A 20,406-nucleotide genomic window follows, 5' to 3' on the forward strand; every position below is an offset into this window, starting at 1 on the left:
AAATTTACTTTCAAGTAAAGCTGAAATGTTTTGGTTTGTTGGTAGTTACTCAGAACTATCAGTAGTCTTTCTTTGGTGCTATTTTAGTTTCTGTGTAGAGCCTAGTCTGGCAGTCTCTTTTCAAACAAAATTCTGATTGACAGCTCCTGGAGTTTTGTTTGTGCAAGAAATAAGGATCAGGCCTTAGGAGATGCTTTAAGAGCTCTTGAAAGTAATTTTCACTGGAAACTTTGATGACTGTTTTTATTTTTGTCAGGTAGAAGTTTGTTCTTGTTCTTTGTGAGACTCATCACCCCAGATTCCTACACAAGAGACATAGCCAAGATTTTCCTTTTGGCAGTTCAAATGCAGTGAAAGAGAAGAACAGTAAAACAAAAATATGTCTCTTAGCTGTGCACTCATGAGGAAGCACCGCTGGGAATTCACAAGGCTGGAGTTAACTCAGAGGGGATAACTGGGTTAGGGCTGCCTCTGGCAGAGCAGGAAGCTCAGAACTAAACCAGTAATTAGAATAACCCATCCTGATGCTGTCCTGGTTTTCTTGAGCACAGCAGTATACTTGTTTCATAAACCTAGATTTGGGCAATAGCAGGTGCTTGAAACCAAACTGGTGAGCTGTGGCTTTGGAATACCTCCATGGTGTTGACACTAGTGAAGGGTGGCTCCAGAGTTCAGGAGAAAGCACAGTAAAACTGACTTCTTGAAGCCACAGAGCCAGTTATGGAATTTTAATCTGCCCCAAATGTCTAAAAGGCAATTTCCTGCATGGTTCAGATGTTATCACCTCAGACAGGAGGGCCTTTGGTCCAAGAGGTTTTGTTCTTCTGTTACATTCCTTTGGCAGCCAAGTAGGAATTGATGTGTGCCCCAGGATAAATTGATCCCATGTTAAGGAATTCCATAATAATACCCAAATGTTCATGCTGGGACCAAATGCCTCTGATGAAGCAAACTTGTTCAATTCATCTACATCTACAGTTTTCCTGATTTCAGGTTTTGTTTTCCTGATTCCAGTATTTTCATATGGTTGAGCACAAAAGATGCAGAAATGCACTTTGTTTTATGCTGAATGAAAAAAAAAAATAAAGACAATACTCTTTCACTCTGTTTTCTGGTGAACATGTGCCATAATGCCCATATTTAAATTGGAAGTGTTGTGCACAACCTTTGTGCCTCTGGCACATGAAGTGACTGGAGATCTACTTTGGCTGTACAGAACTTCTGATTGAAAACATCTGAAAAATTGATTTTGTTGTTGTAAAAATCACAATTTATCCTCAAAAACACTACAGAATTAAATTGTTGTCTTGTAACCACTTCTTCAGATGTCCATTTACCAAAGGATTAAATGCTTTCCTCTCCATTTTGCTTTTTTCCTAACTTTCCTTTCCTTGGTGTTCTTGACAAGGATTCCATTAGAGTCTTCTCTGTCCACAAAGACTAGGTGAAAAACCAGTTTCTTCTTCACTTTCTCTAACCTGTTTGGGAGTTTTGTAAATGAATTTTCTCTTGTTCTTAAGTTTGATTTTTGGCCTTACTGATTTCTGAGTATCTTTCTCCTTGAATTAAAAGTCCTCAAAGTTATTAGCCAGCATTTTTCAAGGTTATATCTCATTTTGCTATTTCCAGACCAAGTTTTGAGTCTTGCAGGATCCCTTTGTGCCCTTTTACTGTCTCTTCTGGTGCTTGCAGACACCTGCAGATTTGAATAATGTGCTCTGTGTCCCTTCTTTCACAGTATTAATAAAGAGGCTAAATCAAATCAAGCCTGACATTTCTTTGAGTAAGTGGTCTTTGGATACTTCTCCTCAAAAAGACAGTGTTGTTGTTGCTACTTGGTTATAAATATTAAATCTTGGTGCAGTATGATTTTGTTAAGGCAGTGTTAATACTTTTTTAGGGATAGCTTGGTGTGGTGCTGCATCAAATATCTCTTAAAAGTTAGTACTTAAATACATAATTTAATATAAATTTAGAAAAATCAGCTGTGGCATGAAATATGGCCTTTACTATTTATCTATCTTATGGAGTCCAGAATGCATTGTGAAAAAACAAGTGCCCACATAATGCTAATGAGCCTTTCTTTGTGAATTTTTAAAGCTATTAGGCTGCCATCCATATAGTCAGACAGGGAAATCCCATGTAAATAAAGTAGCTCCACAAATTACCCATTGTCTTCCACTCTTAATTAAGCTAGGCTTTCTGAATGTCTAATATTGGAGATATAGATATATAAAATCTGACTATTAAATATGTAATGATGTAATTAGGACATTGCTATTGATCACAGTGTCCCACTGTAATTTACAGCTAGGGGTGTTGGACTGGAAGAATAAGTCTGTTTAGTAAATGCTACATTTTCTGCAGGACTGATAATTTTTAGGTTATCTGAACCTATTTTTTTTTCCCAGGAAGCTCTCTGAACTATGATTTAGTGTGTAATAAAACTTACCACTACTACCTTTGTCTGATTTTGAAAGAAAAAACCCCAAACTGCTAAATGCAATTAAGAGTTCGGTCTTTTCATGAACAATTAGGAGGAAAAAAGGTAATATATGTATATATATCTCCTCTTGAGTAGAGAATAGCCAATTTGCCAATTTTTCAACTCAGTCAAACAGTGCTGCTCTTTTTTTTTTTTTTTTTGTTTTTGTCTGATCTTAGTGATTCTACTGCAGGGTGTTAGTTTGGTAGCCCAGAAGTGCCAAATGGGAAGCTTTGAGGGTGAAGTATCAGTTCTGCACTGACTAGCTAATTCAGGTGTGTGTCACACTGAAATTGCACATGCAGAATAATGGGAATAACACAATAACCACCTGGAGCTGGTTTCCCAGGATTGTGTTCAGGTAACCTTTGAGCATCCCCAAGGATGGAAGACTCCACAACTTCTCTGGGAAATCAGTGCCCGTGCTCAGGCACCCTCATGGTGAAAAAGTATTTCCTGATGTTCAGAAGGAACCTCCTGTGTTTCACTTTGTCCCGCTTGCCTCTTGTGCTGTGTTCTGCACACAGAGACAAAACCTGTCACATGGATTGATTAAATTTGTGCTTTTTTTGAACTCTTAACCTTTTGCTGCAGCTTCCCACATGTGGAAGCCATGGTTATGGTCATCTTTAAGGTTTCTTAATGATGATTTTGTTTGTTTTTCGTCTTGCAGGGTAAATCTTACCCCTTTAAAGGCCCATTCCCTCCTATGTGGAACCCGCTGGCCTACCTGGACTACAACAACCTGTGGAGGACCATGGATGAAATGGGAAAGGAGGTATGACTTGGGGCATTGCAGCTGTCTCAGCTCACCTTGTCTCCAGGAAGAGCAGAGGGAAGGGATTAGGATGCAGACAGGCAAAGCTGCTCTGGCTTGAATTACTTTTTGGGACACACTGATGGTCAGAGCACATCTGAGAGTGCCAGCCTGGCAAGCTCTTCTGAGTCCTGTGCTGCTGAGGGTATCTGCACTCATCCCTTTGTTTTTCTGCCTATGGGAAGGTCAGGGTTTATGCCCGTGATTGATTTTTACCACCTTTCCTGATGATGTGGTAAGTAATATTTTAAGAGGCTTGCAGATCTCAAACATTTGCCCTTTTCTATCCTCAAATTCAACTTGTCTGTTCTGATTTGTTACCAATAGTGTATGTTTCCCATTGACTGAGCTACAAGACTGGCGAAGAGGTTACTCTTACTTGTATAGATAAATGTGAGAAATATGGAATAAATTAGAGACCTTTCTTAATTCTAAAAGTGTTCTCTATTTTTCAACCTAAAAAAAAGAAGGATGCTAAAACAAGCTAATAAACAAACCCTCTCCCCCAAAAGCATTCTTTTTTAAGTTCACTGTGTTACCTGCCAGAAATTTGCAGACTGAATTAGCATTTGAAGACAAAATAATTTGTGTTTCTTTGTCACTAATTCACTTGCTGATAAATTCTTTTCTTAATGTCTCCTTAGATTCCCAATGAAGCTCCATGGAAGGCTCCACGTGCAGAAGAATGGGACAAAATGACTATGCAAGATTTCATAGATAAAACATGCTGGACAAAGTAAGAAACCTTTTAATATGGAATACAAAAGCTTATATTTATATATGTTAGAGCAAACAGATATAACTATCACTAAAATACAGCCTTTTTAAAGAAAAGGGGTGAGAAAGTCCTGTAATAATGGGCCATGACACCTGTCAGCATACTCAGTAGAGTCTGTTCTATTTCCCTTACTTTTTAGACTAAAGTAAAGATAAAAGGAAAATATATCTGGGGAGGATTACTTCTGAAGAGATGGGTAGTACCCTAATCTATTACATGCACTTTCCTGCTTTTTACTGGGTGTTTAGCCTTTAAGAGAAAAATGTTATGGTTACAGCAGGTTTTTGAATCAAACTCTTGATGGAACAATACACATTTATTCTGTGCTGGACCAGCTGATTTTACCAAAGTGCTGTAAAGATAACATTTGTCTTGCAGTAGCACTAAATCACTTTAGCACTCATCATTCTATTCTTTAGCTGTTGCACTGTATACCACCCAGGGAAACTGAAAATGCTTCCTGTTTTTATGTATACATCAAAGCAATTTTTCTTCACTTGCCATTCAACAGCAGTTTGATTGCTTTTCTTCTCACTGAAGGAAAAAAAAAGGCCATTAATCCTGGTTGCTGTAGAACACATCGATTTCTACAGCAACATCTTCAGAATTGCTGAGCACCTGGCATGTGGCTGCCACAAGCTGGAGCTTGATGAGGAAACCTGTTGGTGCCCACTAAAGCTGGTGTGGTCATTGGTATTTTTATGGGGCATTTTTATGGCTTCAGGCAGTCTCTAGAGAGCAATGTGGCCTTTGCTGTTTATGTTGGGGCTGTTAAAGTGAGTCCAGAGGAAGCCACAAAGGTGATCTGAGGGCTGGAGCACTTCTGCTATGAGGACAGGCTAAGGGAGCTGGAGTTTTCCAGCCTTGAGAAGAGATGGCTCAAGGGAGACTTTAGAGCACCTTCCAGTGCCTAAAGGGGCTACAAGAGAGCTGGAGAGGGACAGTGAACAGGGACATTTGTAATAGGGTGAGGGAGAATGGCTTTACACTGAATGAGGGCAGGGTTAGATAATAGGAATAACTTTTTTACCTTGAGGCTGGTGAGGCACTGGCAAAGGTTGCCCAGAGAAGCTGTGGATGCCCCATTCCTGGAAGTGTTCAAGGCCTGGCTGGATGGAGCTTTGAAGCAACCTTGGATAGTGGAAGGTGTCTCTGCCCATGGCAGGGAGGTTGGAACTGGAAGTGATAAAGGACACTTTAGGGTCTTTCACCATTCTATACTTTTATGATTGTTAATGGACAGTTGGCAAAAAACTCAGAATCTTCTGGGTCGTGGTTTTGCTTTAGCAAGAGTGACAATTGCACAGAAGCATGTGGAAAGCATTTCTCATTTGTATCATTGTCCATATTCAGTAAAACCAAATAGAAATGTGTGCTGAGAGCTCTGCTGGCTGTCTGAGCCTCAGATGGGGTGAGGAACTGTGCAAGTGAGCAAAACACAGCAAAACACCACACACTGGTGGTCACTCAATATCCAGTAGCTCATGTGACTACAGTCATGTTTTTTCCAACTCTGATGGGATAAGACTTGACATTTTACCTGAATATTGGCATAACATGGAGATGCTTTTCAGATTTTATATGTGCATGTCAGCTTGATTTGCTCAGCTTGTTGAAGGTTTAGGTAACATGCGGCAGAAACTTCCCACCCTGGAAGGTAATCCAGAAGGGCAATTTCTACTATCTCCTCTTACCTAACAGACTGTGCAAGTCTGCTTTTGGCTAGAGCTGTACGCTGGAAATATCCTGAGGACTCTTGGTGGAAATCATGCTGCCATTCCCAGCTAAAAAATCAGGAGCTGAAAAGCAACAGGAGAAGGTAGCAGCAGTAGGATGTAGCATCTAATAGCATCTGCTTGTAAAATATTAATAAATACGTATACATTAGGCAAAATATCTTACAGAGTTGATCATATTTTACAGTATGTATTTATACAAACGGAAAATTTATAAAAAATGTATGCGTTATTTTTGGCTGTCAAGAACGAATTCAGAATGCACCCATATTGCAGGAAATGGATCTGCTTTGAGTGGGACTTTGCATTTTCAGAAAGGAAAGAAAATGCTTTTTTTCTATGTAGATCTAATGCTGTTTGAAAAGTGTGCTAGAGTTACTTTCTTTGGGGTTTTTTTGAAAGTTTGAAGACCAAAAAATAGAAAGAAGCAACCAGAAGTGGATTCTGTACTGGCTGTGATGCCTTGCTTATGAAATGTCAATAGAGTCTTCATCCCTGTCAGTTACAATGCAGTTGAGCTGAGCATCTCCTGGTCCTGTCCATGTCTCTTAAACTCCTCCCAAGAGTGAAGGCAGAGGGAAATATTTACTTACAACAGGAGAAGTATTTCCCTGAGCCTTAATTAACTCTTAGTGCACCCCAAAATCTTGTACAGGTTTGTACATTAATTTACAGTAAAGCTGCTATGAAAGCACAGGCTGTAGGACATAAAGCAGTGATCCCTTTTTAGACAGGTCAGTTTTCTGCTTCTGTGACACCAGGGCAGTGTTGAAAATACTGAGTTGAGCTACCAAAAATATCCTTTCTTTTCCTTTTTCTTGCCAGACTCTGTCACAAATGCTGTCTCTTCTGTTAGAGCTTCCTACTTTATATGTCTTTCCTTGTTGTGTTCCAGCTGCAAAACTCTCCCTGAGCACAGCAGAGGATTGGGCAGTGAATGGAGGCTGACTAATCCATAGATTTTAGATAATTATCTTAGAAAAGACCCCTAACTTCTTTTATGACAGGTGTTGAATAATCTCTATGCTGTGTTCTTGAGGGGACAGGCATTCAGCAGGGGCAGACAGAGATGCAGATCTGGTTTTTAACCCAGGGGACAGAGTGGTTTTGGAGTCCTATGAAGACAGGAGGGCTTGCTCTTCTTAATGCTGAAGCTAGGATAACAAGCTAACTTTGCATTAGTAGCATAAAGTTTTATAATCTTGGGCTTTTGTGTCTCCAAATGCCCTAATTTGCCTGGAATACAGCAGTGTTTGGTTAATGTTTTTTGCAGGGTTATATTAAAAATATTTCATGAAAGGAATTGACATTTTCTTACTTCAGCTGAAATAAAGGAATCCTTTGCCCCCACAGTGAGAGGAGAGATTGCCAAACAGAATCTCCTGCCTACTCAAGAACAATCTTGTCAGCATTATTCTGTTTTTAAATTAACTAACTTCCTTGTCTCCGTTGCAGAGCTGCCAAGAGTTTTGCAACTCTGTTTGTGAACGTGGATGTCACTTCTGAGCCCCACGAGGTCTCTGCCCTTTGGTTTTTGTGGTATGTGAAGCAGTGTGGGGGCACAACGAGGATATTCTCAACCACCAACGGGGGACAGGTACTGTCAGCCATCACCTCCTGCAGCTCTTGACAGGCCCTGGTTCAATTTCATTCTTTTGCTGGTTTATTTTAGTTCAGGGGGACAACTGAGATGTCCACTTTTGAGCCAGTAGAACACTGGTATCTTGTTTTATTCATTTACTCTTTAATCTGGATTTTGCCAAACCAATATTGAAGACTGCCCCTGTGCTGAAGGTGTTGCCTCCAGGGATCAGCAGATTTGTGTCTGGCTTTCTTTTGGATTCGGATTAAAACACTTGCTTTGCTTATCCACATTGAAAAGAGAAAATTCTACTTTTGCTTATTTCTGTCACGAGGCTGAAGCAATCCTTAGCACTGCTGAAACACTTAATGAAGATAGTGTCAGCTGCAAGTTTGTACTGAAAATGTAGCCCAGAGATGGGTTCCTAAAATGCAAATTTTCAAGTGTTAACACCATTAAGATTTTAAAATCAGTCTAAAGAAAATGAACATCCCTGCATAAATATGGTGTTGCTCTGAAATGTTTGCAATCTGGTACATTAGAGCTGCTTCTGCATTTGAAGAAAGTAAAGACTCTCTTAATGGTCTTCTACTTGAGAAGTGCAAATTTGACTAATTGTATTAGAAATGGATATATTTTTAGAAATGCTAGTTGTTTAATCATAAATAAAAATGAAAATTCATTAACCATATTAAAATGCATAAATACGCATCGATAAGCAATTACTGTAGATAATTTAAATTCAATACATTTAATTAAATATTATTTGGATTCTGTACCATGTTAGAGATGATTTGAGTTTAAGTTAGGTTGGATTATGTGCTGCAGCAGATATTTTTGATGGGAGCTACATTACTCCTTACACCTTGTTATTTATCATGAAGATCAGGTTTCCTACTTCTGAGACAGAGCTCTGCAGGGATGAGTGAACTCAGAGAAAGGTTTGAAAGTTAAGCACTTTTCAGAAGTCTTGCTGATTCACAAGGCTCTGGAATCTTTTTGAAGACCACATTTGGAGAAGGGATTTTCTTATGAGGTTACTCTTATTTTTAGTTTTGACTAGAGTTCAAATGGTGGTCAAATATGGGAAGTATTTGACAAGCTCACGGAAAGAGAAAGTAAAATGGGTACATTTCCAGGTGGGACTGCAAAAATCCCCAAAAATGTTTTGGTAACAACGGAAGAAGGGGGTTTGTTTTGAATGCCAAGAGAAATTTTTTTCATGATGCTCACTTTACAAGCACCACTCTGCTGAGGTGTTGTTTCTGTGTTTCAGGAGAGGAAGTTCGTTGGGGGCTCTGGGCAGATCAGTGAGAAGATCATGGAGCGCCTGGGAGGGCGGGTGAGGCTGAGGAAGCCAGTTGTGCGCATCGAGCAGAAGGGGGACAGTGTCATCGTGGAAACCTTGGACCATGACTTGTACGAGGTAATGACATGTCTAGTGAGAAGTCTTTTGTGGCTACAAAACCTTTGGCTTTTCCTTTCTGACTTCTCCAAAATCCTGTACAAAAATGCAGCAGAGATTTAAGTGACTGTGACAGAAAGTCACACATTCCTCTTGTCCTGAAGTAATAGTAATGTAGCAGCCTGAAAGTGATGCCTTAAAGCAAAGTGTGTATCCAAACTTTTCCTTTCCTGGCATGTTTTTGTGTTGTTGTTACTTTCTGAATTAGAGGATAATTGTAAGATGTAAAATGCAATTTAGCAACAAACTTTCAGTAAAAAACACTGCAAGCTTTGCTTCCAAGTGGTAACAGAGGAGTCCAGAAGGAAAGGAGACCAGTGGACTCTCCCAGCACAGTTCTTTCTTTTAAACACCAGGGAAAGGGCAGCTGCCCATCATTGGAACAGATGGCTGTTTGTGTCATGCCTGTTTGTTATTTAATGGGCAGGATTTTGTGAGGCTTTAGTTTTGCAATTCTTATGCTAAATGCCAAAATTGCTTCACAAGATACACCCTGCAGCCTCCCCAGATGTCTGCCAAGACCATTACTTAGGTTGAAATGGGGGAGAAGGTATTTGGCTTATGTGTCATTCCTTTTCCAGGGCAAATATGTGATCAGTGCCATTCCCCCAGCTCTCTGTTTGAAGATACATTTCAACCCACCTTTGCCCCCAATGAGGAACCAACTCATCAACAGAATCCCCATGGGCTCAGTCATCAAGTGCATCGTGTACTACAAGGAAACTTTCTGGAGGAAGAAAGGTATTGCATTTTAATTGAAAGGCATAGCAGTGACAGAGAGAGGGAAGAGGATAACAGAACATTCTCTTTGTTCAGATGCTAAACCTTAGAAGGAGACTTCATATTCTCCTTCCTCGTATGCCATTTTTGCCTTCCCCTGTGAGAGAAACTTGAGAGATCAGTTGGGAGGAGGGGGTAGATGAAGGAATAGAAAGAAGGAGGTGGTCATGGAGGGAGAATTCATGCCTGTTGCTTCTTGCCTTGGTTGTTCTTTGTTGTCCTTTCCTTTGGTGGCAGCTGGGTATGAGATGAGCCTCTCTCACTTGTACAGGGATGTCAAGGCACAAGTGGTGTGTGATGGGAAGGTCTGCAGAAATTCTGCTTTCTGAACGGACTGGGCAGCATTAATTGAAGCTTCAATTAATGTCTTCATTAGCTGTCTTCACATAGACATCCCAGCTGGGCTAGTCATCCTCTTACATGCTGAATCCTTCCATCATGATTCCTCAGCTTTCTTTTGGAAATCACCGAATTGAAGGCAGACTGCAATGTAGTAACACACATTTCTCATTATTAGTTAAAATAAGCCCACATCTATTTGCCTATAAATGTCATCCACTCCCCATCTTTGTAAATGAACTTAAGGGTTCTGTATCCTGTCATGTTCTGAGTATTAGTTTTGGGATGGATCAGCAGGAGGTGACTGAATACTTCACTGCTTCTTGAAAGCTCCTGCATTTTGATACATGGATCGTGACTGCTTTTCCACCTTGTTCTTAACAGGGTATTGTGGTACCATGATCATTGAAGATGAGGATGCTGCAATTGGTTTAACACTTGATGATACTAAGCCTGATGGCAGCTTTCCTGCCATAATAGGGTAAGGGACAGAGTGCCTAGTTAATGCCTTTATTTTGTCTTAGAGGCGACAGTTGAAATGGAAAGCTTGATATTTTTGAAAGGAAATACTTTAAATTAATTAAAGGTTGAGTTTCTCAGTGTATGGTGATGTTCTACGATGGTTTTACTTCAAAAAAAGTTTTCAAGTTTCCTCTATGATTTCATTGCTAATTAAAAAAATTAAATTCTCTCTACTTTTTATCACTGTTATCTTTTGTCCCTTTGCGTGGCAAAGTACAAACTTGGAGAAGAGGAGAGGAGAAGAGAGGAGAGGAGAGGGAATATGATTGCAGAAATGAAAAGTTTTCTCTAAGTATTCCAGTTCTTTAAAGGAAAATTTGTTTTCTAGAACTATATTTTATTTTGTTCTGGTTTTTTTTAACAGCCAGAAAGTATGATCAATCCTAAAAGTTTTATTAAAAAATAATTTCCAGCTCAATCCCAGGCTTCACGTCATTGCTATATGCCTGCACCCAAGGCTGTGTAAAATCAAAGTAATTGGGAAATGGCTCATGCAAATATTCTAACATGAATTTCAGAGTGGTTCCTTCCTAAATGAGTCCTGCAAGCAGCAGGCAGAACATTATGCAGAGAGGTGAAATGGATATTTTTATTAGAGACCCTAAAGCTATTACTGTGAATCACAGCATCTCATCATAAGTTATTGGCATTTTAAATAATGCAGGAAATGTAGCAGCATAATGGGAGTAAATTGTTTGTGGTCTTACAGCTTCATTCTTGCTCGGAAGTGCAGAAGACTGACAGGTCTCACAAAAGAAGAAAGGTAAGTACAAACCCTGCAGATCTGTGGGGAAGTCCAGTCAAAATTTTGTTATAAGTGACCAGAGCAGGAAAAAAATGCCCTAATTTGAAGGAAGTTGTCTGAAACTTTGTGCCAGTAGGCAGACACGTCACTTTAAGCAAGAAGATGTCTTACTTGTGTTTGGATGAAGGCCCCACAGAATTCTCACAAATTGGCAGCAGATGTGGTGACCCTTTGGAAACTCCCTGGTTCTGGCTCTTGTTTTTCTGCAAGGCTGCTCTATTTATGGAACTCTTGCTGAAGATCTGCTCTAAGCTGCTGAATATGAAAGTAGTGTAGATTATGAAATATGAAATATGAAATATGAAATATGAAAGTAGTGTAGTAGTTCTGCTGGAAAGGGTCCAGGACCAACCTCCTCCCCCAGTGCTGCCTCCCTGGCTTCCTGCAGGAGCCCTGGGCTCTTTGAAAGCTTGTCAGAAGGGAAAGGTTTGGCCATTGTGTTCAATATTTTTTTTCCTAATCCCCCTGGAGGGTCCTTTCAGTGTCTGTGACTTAGCTCAACCTTAACCTGTAGCTGCCATGAGCAAGTTTCAGCATCATGAAGGGATTAGAAAACTGTTTCTGCCTCGGCACCCTCAGTTGTGGGAGAAAAATGCCCTTCAGGCACAGATGAAGGTCGTTTTACTGTCTTCTTGAAACACATCTCTGCATGGAGTAGTGCTCTTTGGTATATTACTAAAATAGAATTTATAAAGTAAAGATTTTTTTCCCATCACTCTGATTCACTGTGTCTGATTGAATCAAAGCTACAAGTAGAAAGTGTGGATTATGAGGAGAGCCTTGGTTTGACAGGGAGAAAGTACATTTGATTTTAAAGTATGATAGAAGGAATACTGTGCCCAAGTAAACATTTTTACAGTAATAACTAGTCTAACTAGAGAAGATGCAGTCACCTCAGATAGTCTGGCAGTCTGTGGATAATGGGTCTAAATGGAGCTGTTTATGTCTCAGTCTTTTCAAATGACAGCCTGGTATCACAGAGTCCTTTTAATTCTGGCAGGAATGGGCAAGCACTGAGGCTTTGAGATAGACACCCAGCAGGTGCCAGATGATAAAAGTCATGTAGGTATTCTGAAACACAGTGTGCCCAGCATTTTGAGCCATCCAAAACACCAAATGCTGTCCTACACTCTGAGTGAATATCCTCGATACAACTGAGCATTTGCAGTCTGTGAGAACAGCTTTTCTTTCTATGAAGTTAGGGTCTCCTCTGGCTGTTTGCAAGGCACTTTGCTTTTCCCTGGGCATTAAAAGCACTGGCACAATTACCTGCCTCTGCTGAATTTTGAACTCTAGTCTTTTGAGGAATAAACCCTAGACTAAGGCTTTGCTTTGGTAAAGAATGGCTGTGAAATATGCCCAGGTTTGTACCTCCCGGCTGTCCCCTAGTGCAGAGGTGCCTCTGGCTCTAGCAGTCTTGGCCACAGCCAGGAAAGGCAGGAGCCTGCTGGTTGCACTGCAGCTCCTGTCTTCCCCAAGAGCACAAATCTCCTTTCCAGGGGACATAGGGGTCCAGGGGAAGGCAGAACATGAACCCAAGCTTTCTCCCAGTGTGCACTCAGGGTGCAACCAGTTTGTACAGTTCAGATGGGGGCTGTGGTGGTGCAGGGAGGGATCTCTTCTGAGCACAGGCTTCTTGTGACCCCCTGCATCTTGCTGAGATGCTCTGTTCACTTGCCAACACAACCTGGACTCTTCCTTCGTCCTGCTGAGGACCGGGTAAGGGTTTTGGTAATCCTTCAATATGTAGATTAGGATGTAGAGTCTGTAGCAGCTCTCCTAAATCATGTCTGAAAGCAGAAGCTGTGGGAGAAGATGGAAATAATTTTACGGCTAAGCCAGTCTGAAGGGAGTGAAACTCACTGCTGCCTTCCAGCTGGTCTTCCCAGGCCAGGTGCCAGTGCTGAGATTCTGCCCTCCCTTTCTGTGCAGTGAAGGCATCACACACTGCTGTGGAATAAGAGACCAGGGAAAGGAGCTGAGTGTCTGCCTGTGCCCTTCTTCCACACTGGGCACAGTGTGACTCTCAACAGGACCCTGCCTTGGTAGCTCCAGGCATAACATTCCTCTTATTTAGTGCTTATAGCAATTTTACAGCTGAGCCCAAAGGCGAGAAATAAGGATTTTACTCACTGCATGTTCTGTATGTTTCATGCTAGCATTAACTATAAATCCATCAATAAGAGTTTATTTGAATTGCTTTAGGACAAAAAGTGCAGATCTTGCAGAGAGACCAGCACAGATGCAAATATTGCTCTTATTAGGGGTAATGTCCTCAGTGATTGATTTCTGTTGATACAATTCAATCCTTTGGAAACTGCTGGTTTGGTTTTGGTTTTGTTTGTTCATTTGTTTGTTCAGTTCTCTTTTCTTGTCAAATAATACCCTATTATTGATGAATAATTCCTTCCAAAGTCAACGTTTCTTAAGAGTCCGAAGATGCCCTTGACCTGAAGCTCAATATTTTCCTTTGCACAGCTATCTTAAACTAACTAATCTGTATTTTCAATGTACTCAGCACACAGCTGTGAACTCACACCTTCGTGGTGCCCTGCAGTTGGCCACAAGTGACAATATCTACCTGTCACTGCTGTGCCATTTCCAGGCTCCCTGGGGGGTCTGCAAGTCATTGTGGAAAAAGGACAGGGCACAGCCAGATCTAGAGGGGTCCTTCTCATCCCTGCCACGAGGAGCAGAAGCAGATGGATCCCAGGGTGATATCTCACTTTCCTGTGAGCCATGTGGTGTTTCTGACCTGCCCTGAAAGCAGGGCTGATGGTGTTTGTGAGAGGCGAAAACACCCAGGGCTGCGGTGTTTTTTAAGGGCACACGTGGACTCCACAATGATATGGTGAAGATACTTTATTGCAAAATTCCAGGATTCTTAAACTGTTAGCTTGTTACGAGTTTACATACCTGTGAGGCACAACAAATGTGCTTCAGCAACCACCACAGACCACGATAGGAACAGGCCTCAGGTGTAACCCATCACCAGCCCCACAGTGTGAGCACTTCTTGGTTCTAATAATTGTTTTAAATAATTATGGAACTTGTTTTTCACCTCTAGTTTAGCTGAGTCATTCCCAGAATGCTTTTCTAGCTAGCCAAAGTACCAGAAGTGAACAAGGATTTCACAAGGGCAGCAAGGCCCTCACTTTGCAAGGTTTTTCTGCTCCATAGCACAGGGCCATGGCTCCTCCTGAACTACAGCAACCTTCACTTTCTTGCTCAAACTCCAAGCTGCATGTTAGAGCACCTTCCAAGCCCTTCAAGTCATCCTCTTTCCATGCCATTCTTCGACTTCATGGATATAGCTGGGCCCCTGTAGAGCTGGGTTGCTTCTTACAGCAGTTATTTATGGTTTCCTCATGTGCTTTTATAGCTGAAAGTGTAGCTCTCACAGTCACAAAGCTGGGACTCCTGTATTTCTGTGCCCAGCATGGCTTTCTGTGGAGCATTGGATTTGCTTCCAGAAGTAAATGTCTTTCCGGTGCTGTGTTTGCGTGTTAGTTTTTCTTAATTGTTAACTGTTATTTCATTCTGATCTTCTTGCTTTTGGGAATTGGTGCAGTGTGGTTAAGAGTAAGACCCAAGGGCTTGTAGGAACGAACTTAATTGCATTTGGAGTTTGCTACAGCATGAAGTATATTCAATGATTCATAGACTTACAAACTAAAACAGGATGCAATTTTACATATACAAAAATAAAGAAGTGATTCCCTGAGAGCTGCAGTGTATCAAGACCTGCATCTTTGTAGGAGCAAACCATAAATTAGACATACGTGCCAAGACAAAAAGGTGCAATGCCTTACTGCTGTTTTTCCTGACAGCCTGCAGAACATTTGGATAATTTGGGTGTTTGGGCTGCTGGAGTTAAGAGAACATGGAAAACCAGCACTTTTGCAGCGCAGGAGATGGAGTTATTTCTAGTGATCCAGAGGCTGGTGAATTAGGATAGATCCAAAAAAGGTGGAAGCTCAAATTCAAGCAGATACAATACTTGTTCTCTTGGAAGTAGGGTATACTAGAGGTGGTTTGTGTTCTCTTTCCTCATGCTGAAGTCCTCTGTTGCTTTTCTCTTGCAGGAAGACAAGGCTGTGTGAGCTCTATGCAAAGGTTCTGGGATCAGAGGAAGCTTTACATGTAAGCACAAAATCTAAACCCCAGAGTCTCTGGAAAAGGTACCTTTGGAAAAGATACCTGCTGTGGGAGCTCTTGCTGCCCTTGGTAGAGGAGTGAAGATGATGGCAAGCCTTAGGTTGGGTTTGGCAGTGAGGATAAGAATGAGCTTACAAAACATTAAAAGATATGTTCTTGTCCAGCTCCATGGGTCAGTTTGTCACCTTAAACCTCAGCTGTTGTCACATGTGACAGGCTTGCTTTCCATGTTGTGTCTCTTTTACTAGTTATTAAGATCCTCTGCTGCATGTATTGGGTTGTTTTTCTTTTGCCTTTCCCTTGTCTTCTCTTCCCAGAAATGGTAAATGACTGTTGGGATTTGTGTGATTTCACACTTAGATTATGTGATTAACTCTGTTTATACTTTTAAGGACAATTTTACAGGGTTAAAAGTTGTAGACATCAATCTGGAGAATACATCATTTTCAACACCACATATGTACACAGAACCACGAAAGCACCACACTTTTCATTTTTGACAGTTTATATTTGTACCCAATGTACACATTAGAAGTATTTCAACTGTACACATCGAAGGTTAATTTTGCTTTACATGGCTCAAAGCATGAATTTGTGCACAAAGTATAAATTAACATTGACAGATTAAGAGGATTATGTTCCACAAAGGCCAGATTAACTAGTTTTTTAGACACTGCTAGCTATTTAAAAAAAACATTGGCTTATTGTGTTGGGTTCATGTTGCATTAAGAGTCTTGTTAAATGTGCTCATCTTGTCAGGCGTTGACATGCAACAAATGATAAGCTGTTCTTCTCTGCTCTCTCCTCAGTTCTGTTATTAACTTCCTGGAGACTTTGTCCTTTCCTTGAGTGAATTAATCTCTGTTTTACAGCCAGTGCATTATGAAGAGAAGAACTGGTGTGAAGAACAGTATTCTGGGGGCTGCTACACAGCCTACTTCCCACCAGGCATAATGACTCAGTATGGAAGGTACAGTGTCTATTTTTGATGGGCTTTCAAGTGGTAAGATAAGACCAAGTTAATAAATATCCTCAGAAAGGGTCATAAATCCTCTGTCACTGTTGGCTTTATACCTTTAAGATCTCTGGGGGATGTTTTAAACAGCTGGTATAACCTTCCACTTGTCTCAGCTGGGCTTTATGATGGATGAGTACAGGATCATTAGGGGCTTTTACTGCTCCTTAAATTTGTTATTTGGTGAGTACAGCTGAGGAGATGCTGGGAAGGGAGTTGGGAAGCTTTCACAGTCTGATTACAAAACTGGCTTTGGGTGTTTGAGATCAGTGTAAGTGTTTCAAGCATATCTTTAGCTGATGTTTTAAAAATACTGACAGAGAGTTAATTCTTCCTGACATTGATAGTAACCAGTGATTTCTTTGGACCATTTCTGTCTTTTTAGCAGTGAAAGCTTAATAAAGTGATCAGTGTACTATTGTATACAATCCTCTCCCACTTAAGTTTTTGCATGAAAATAAGATTTACCAAGAAGAAAAAGAGTTACTTCAGACTGTGATTGGATTTAGATACACAGGTCTTAATGTGGTGGAATAGCCCTACTTTGGAAGTTTAAATTCTTAAAATTTAAAAATAACTTAGAGCAATAAAGCAGCTGTAACAAAGAGCTTATGGAGGCCTTAGCATTTAAAGTAATTAAAATGATAGTTATTGCAGATTCTGGCAAAAATAGAGTTTAAACAAAGCTTTTTGTTTATTTACTTACTGTTTCAATTACTATAGAGATGTATTTCAGAATGCTACACTGTGCCAGTAATGCCTGGCATTGGTATTTATGCCACTGGCTGGAATTGTGAGATAATCTAAGTCTCATCACAACATAATTGTCCTCTGCACCTACGAACAGTGTAAACATTTAAAAAATGTGAACACTGATGTGTTCACTGTAAGAAATTCAATGCAACCCAGACTCCTCCTCCAGCTCCACTCACCCAGCGCTATTATCTTCAAGTGCTTGCTGTCATTTAAAACAATTTATTTCCAGCATTAACCCAACTATTTCAGTTCTTTCCTGATACAGCTGATGTGACTTATTGCTTGTTCCCCTGCAGGATCATTCGGCAGCCCGTTGGCAGGATCTATTTTGCTGGCACAGAGACAGCCACAGAATGGAGTGGATACATGGAGGGGGCTGTCCAGGCTGGAGAAAGAGCAGCCAGAGAGGTATCGATGCTCAGATGTCAAATATCCTGTGGAAAATGAGAGATCTTGTGGTTGGAGGTGAAATGAGAACTGAGTGTTGACAGCTTTGGGTGTTCTGAATCTTGATGCAAATCCCTGCAAAGGGGAGAGACTTCAAAAAGGATGAAGGTTTTGCACTTAGATCTGGAATATTAGGAAGGGCTCTGGCTATTTTTTCAAACTCTCCCCTTGTTTTTAGGATTAAGTTTTTTTCTTCTTTTACAGAAATCCCAAATTCTCTCCTAGTGATTTTTCTCCCATCATACTGGGAGATCATGGCTGTTAGAGCATGGAGACAGCTCAGTCCTGCAGCTCTGTACACCAAGCCAGGCCCTTCCTCAGTGTCTCCAACACAGTGATATTCCACTGAGTCAGCCTTAACGTAAAGTCACTGAACAAGGTGTTGTGGTTAGACGCTGGCCAAATGCCAGGCACCCACAGCAGCTGCTCACCCACTCTCCCCTGCCACAGCTGGGCAGAGGAGAGGAAAAAAAAAATTAAACTAAGGGGTCATGATGTAAGGCGCGGGAGAAAACACTCCCAGGGCAAAACAGGCTCAGCTTAGAGGTATAAGGTGAATTTATTACTAACAGAGTCAGAGGAGGATAATGAGAAGTAAAATAAGCCCTTGAAACACTGTTTTCCCCCCTCTTTCCCACCAACAGCACAGGGAGACAGGGTGTGGGGGTTTTGGTCAGTTTGTCACCAAGATCTTCTTCCACTGCTCAGGGAGAGGAGTCCTTCTCCTGCTGTGCCTTGGGGTCCCTCCCACAAGAGACAGTTCTCCATGAACTACTCCAATGAGGTCTAAATCTCACCAGCAGACAGTCCTCCCAAACTGCTGCAATGTGAGCTCCTGCTGCAGGCAGACAGTCCTCCCAAACTTCTGCGGTGTGGGTCACTCATCCATGGGCTGCAGTCCTCCCAAGGACAGGTTGCTCCAGCCTGGAAGCAAGGCCCCCTCTCTCCACCATGTCTCTGAGTAGATCTCTGCATTCCCTGTTGATGCCATGGACTGCAGGGGCACAGCTGCCTCACCATAGTCCTCACCATGGCCAGCAGAGGAATCTCAGCTCTGGTGCCTGGAGAACCTCCTCCCCCACCTTCTCCACTGATCTTGGTGTCTCCATGTTGTTTCCCTCACAATGTTCTCACCTCCTCCTCTTCTCTGGCTAGGAAAAACTGTGTGACCATTTCTTTTGATTTCTTCTTAAATCTGTTATCACAGAGGCTCTACCACCATCTCTAATTGGCCCAGCCTTGGCCAGCAGCATGTCTATCTTCAGAGTCACGGGGGATTGGCTCTGCTGGACATGGTGGAAGCTTCCAGCAGCTTCTTGCAGGAACCATTTTTGTGGTCCCCTCACTGCCAAAAACCAGGCCATGTAAAACCAACAAACAAGGACTTAGATATTTTTCTGCTGAGAAAATAAGCAATTCCTGGAGTATTTTCAGGAACATTACAGTTTATGGAGCAGCAAAAGAAATTTCATCTTTGTTTTATGAGGTGAAGGGATCCTTGTGGCTAAAAGCTACAGTTGTGGAACACAAATTGTCCTGGAAGGGATGTGGAGAGTTCATCTAGCCCATACCTCTGCCCCAAGAGGCAGGGATCAACTGTTCATAAATTATCCCATTTGAGAAAGTTATACCTAAGCTGCTCCTGAAAGGCTCCAGGGGCAGTGCCTCATGACCTCTCTAATGTAAGGACATTATAGCAGAGCCTCCAGAGACCTCAGCAGAGGAGTTGATAAGTGCACTTGGCTGGTAAAGATTTTGATGTTTTCCTTTCCTCATTTACTTACGAAAGGAAAATATGTTGAAAATTCAGTGCTTCTCACTCTCCTGCATTGAAGAGCTGACAGGGTCCATGAATCTTGTCTACAGTAAGAGCCTGTTGTAAAAGATGTTAAATCTTAAATCTACAAGTGCCTGGGATAGGAAAAGCCGTAATATCACCATCTCCATTTTATTTCACTGAAAAAAAAGATAATCTTGCTGTCTTCCCTGACTATCATTTCAAATGGTCTTTGCTATCCTTCTGACATCTGCTCTTTGATATTTTGAATGGTAACTTTGCCATGGCGCAGGTTTTTGTTTTAGTTTTGCTTTTCTCTGACTGAAAGCAGTGGTCTGTCATCACTCCCAGGATTCTGTTCCTCTTCCTATATCATGATAAATTTTACAAAAGAAGCTACTTCTGGTGTCTCCATGTCTCACTTTGGCATGAGTGTCTGCTTCATTCTTACTCATAATCACATTACACTGTTCCCACGGGACTGGCCAAGTCCCAGTATCTTGCATGTACTAACTAAGCATAAAGTGATTTCTCTGTTATTGTTTCTATATTCCACTAGGAAGAATGTCCTATTAAATATCAGGCCTCCCCAGAAATGAGTTGTAAAAGGTTGAGTTTTATTCTAAAATTTGAATACATTGTGATTTATGTACTCAGTCATCATGCCATTTTTAAACAATAATTGAAGCCAGCTTTTTTTTTTTTGTTCCATCTTGAAGAATCAATGGTAGTTATTGAGAACCTTATTTATTTTCAGATACTGTTTGCTATGAGGAAAATCCCAGACAGTGAAATTTGGAAGCCAGAACCTGAATCAATTGTAAGTATTTATACAGGTAAAATGGATTGGGATTTTCTTCTGCTGTTTTGCTGATGAGATAAAATTTTGTTGTCTATTTTTATATAAGTTGACTAAGTCAAAACACAAAGAAACTTTCCCTTAC

At 41.1% G+C, this 20,406-nt stretch overlaps 1 protein-coding gene across 3 annotated transcripts in view; it reads left to right on the top strand.

Moving 5' to 3' along the window:
- The window catches only part of LOC146444138 (amine oxidase [flavin-containing] B-like), a 50,536-nt gene that overhangs the window by 25,494 nt on the left and 4,636 nt on the right, over nucleotides 1-20,406 (top strand). For all 3 annotated transcript variants that reach the window (XM_085048706.1, XM_085048722.1, XM_085048716.1), the window contains exons 4-14: nucleotides 3,159-3,263; nucleotides 3,947-4,038; nucleotides 7,272-7,413; nucleotides 8,675-8,824; nucleotides 9,445-9,604; nucleotides 10,367-10,463; nucleotides 11,214-11,267; nucleotides 15,395-15,452; nucleotides 16,340-16,437; nucleotides 17,535-17,646; nucleotides 20,220-20,282. In XM_085048706.1, coding sequence (XP_084904832.1) covers nucleotides 3,159-3,263; nucleotides 3,947-4,038; nucleotides 7,272-7,413; nucleotides 8,675-8,824; nucleotides 9,445-9,604; nucleotides 10,367-10,463; nucleotides 11,214-11,267; nucleotides 15,395-15,452; nucleotides 16,340-16,437; nucleotides 17,535-17,646; nucleotides 20,220-20,282 — 1,131 coding nt within the window. The remainder of the gene's footprint in view (nucleotides 1-3,158; nucleotides 3,264-3,946; nucleotides 4,039-7,271; nucleotides 7,414-8,674; nucleotides 8,825-9,444; nucleotides 9,605-10,366; nucleotides 10,464-11,213; nucleotides 11,268-15,394; nucleotides 15,453-16,339; nucleotides 16,438-17,534; nucleotides 17,647-20,219; nucleotides 20,283-20,406) is intronic.

Source organism: Lichenostomus cassidix, chromosome 1 (assembly GCF_008360975.1).
Source record: "Lichenostomus cassidix isolate B80296 chromosome 1, HeHo_3.0, whole genome shotgun sequence".
Lineage (NCBI taxonomy): Eukaryota > Metazoa > Chordata > Aves > Passeriformes > Meliphagidae > Lichenostomus > Lichenostomus cassidix.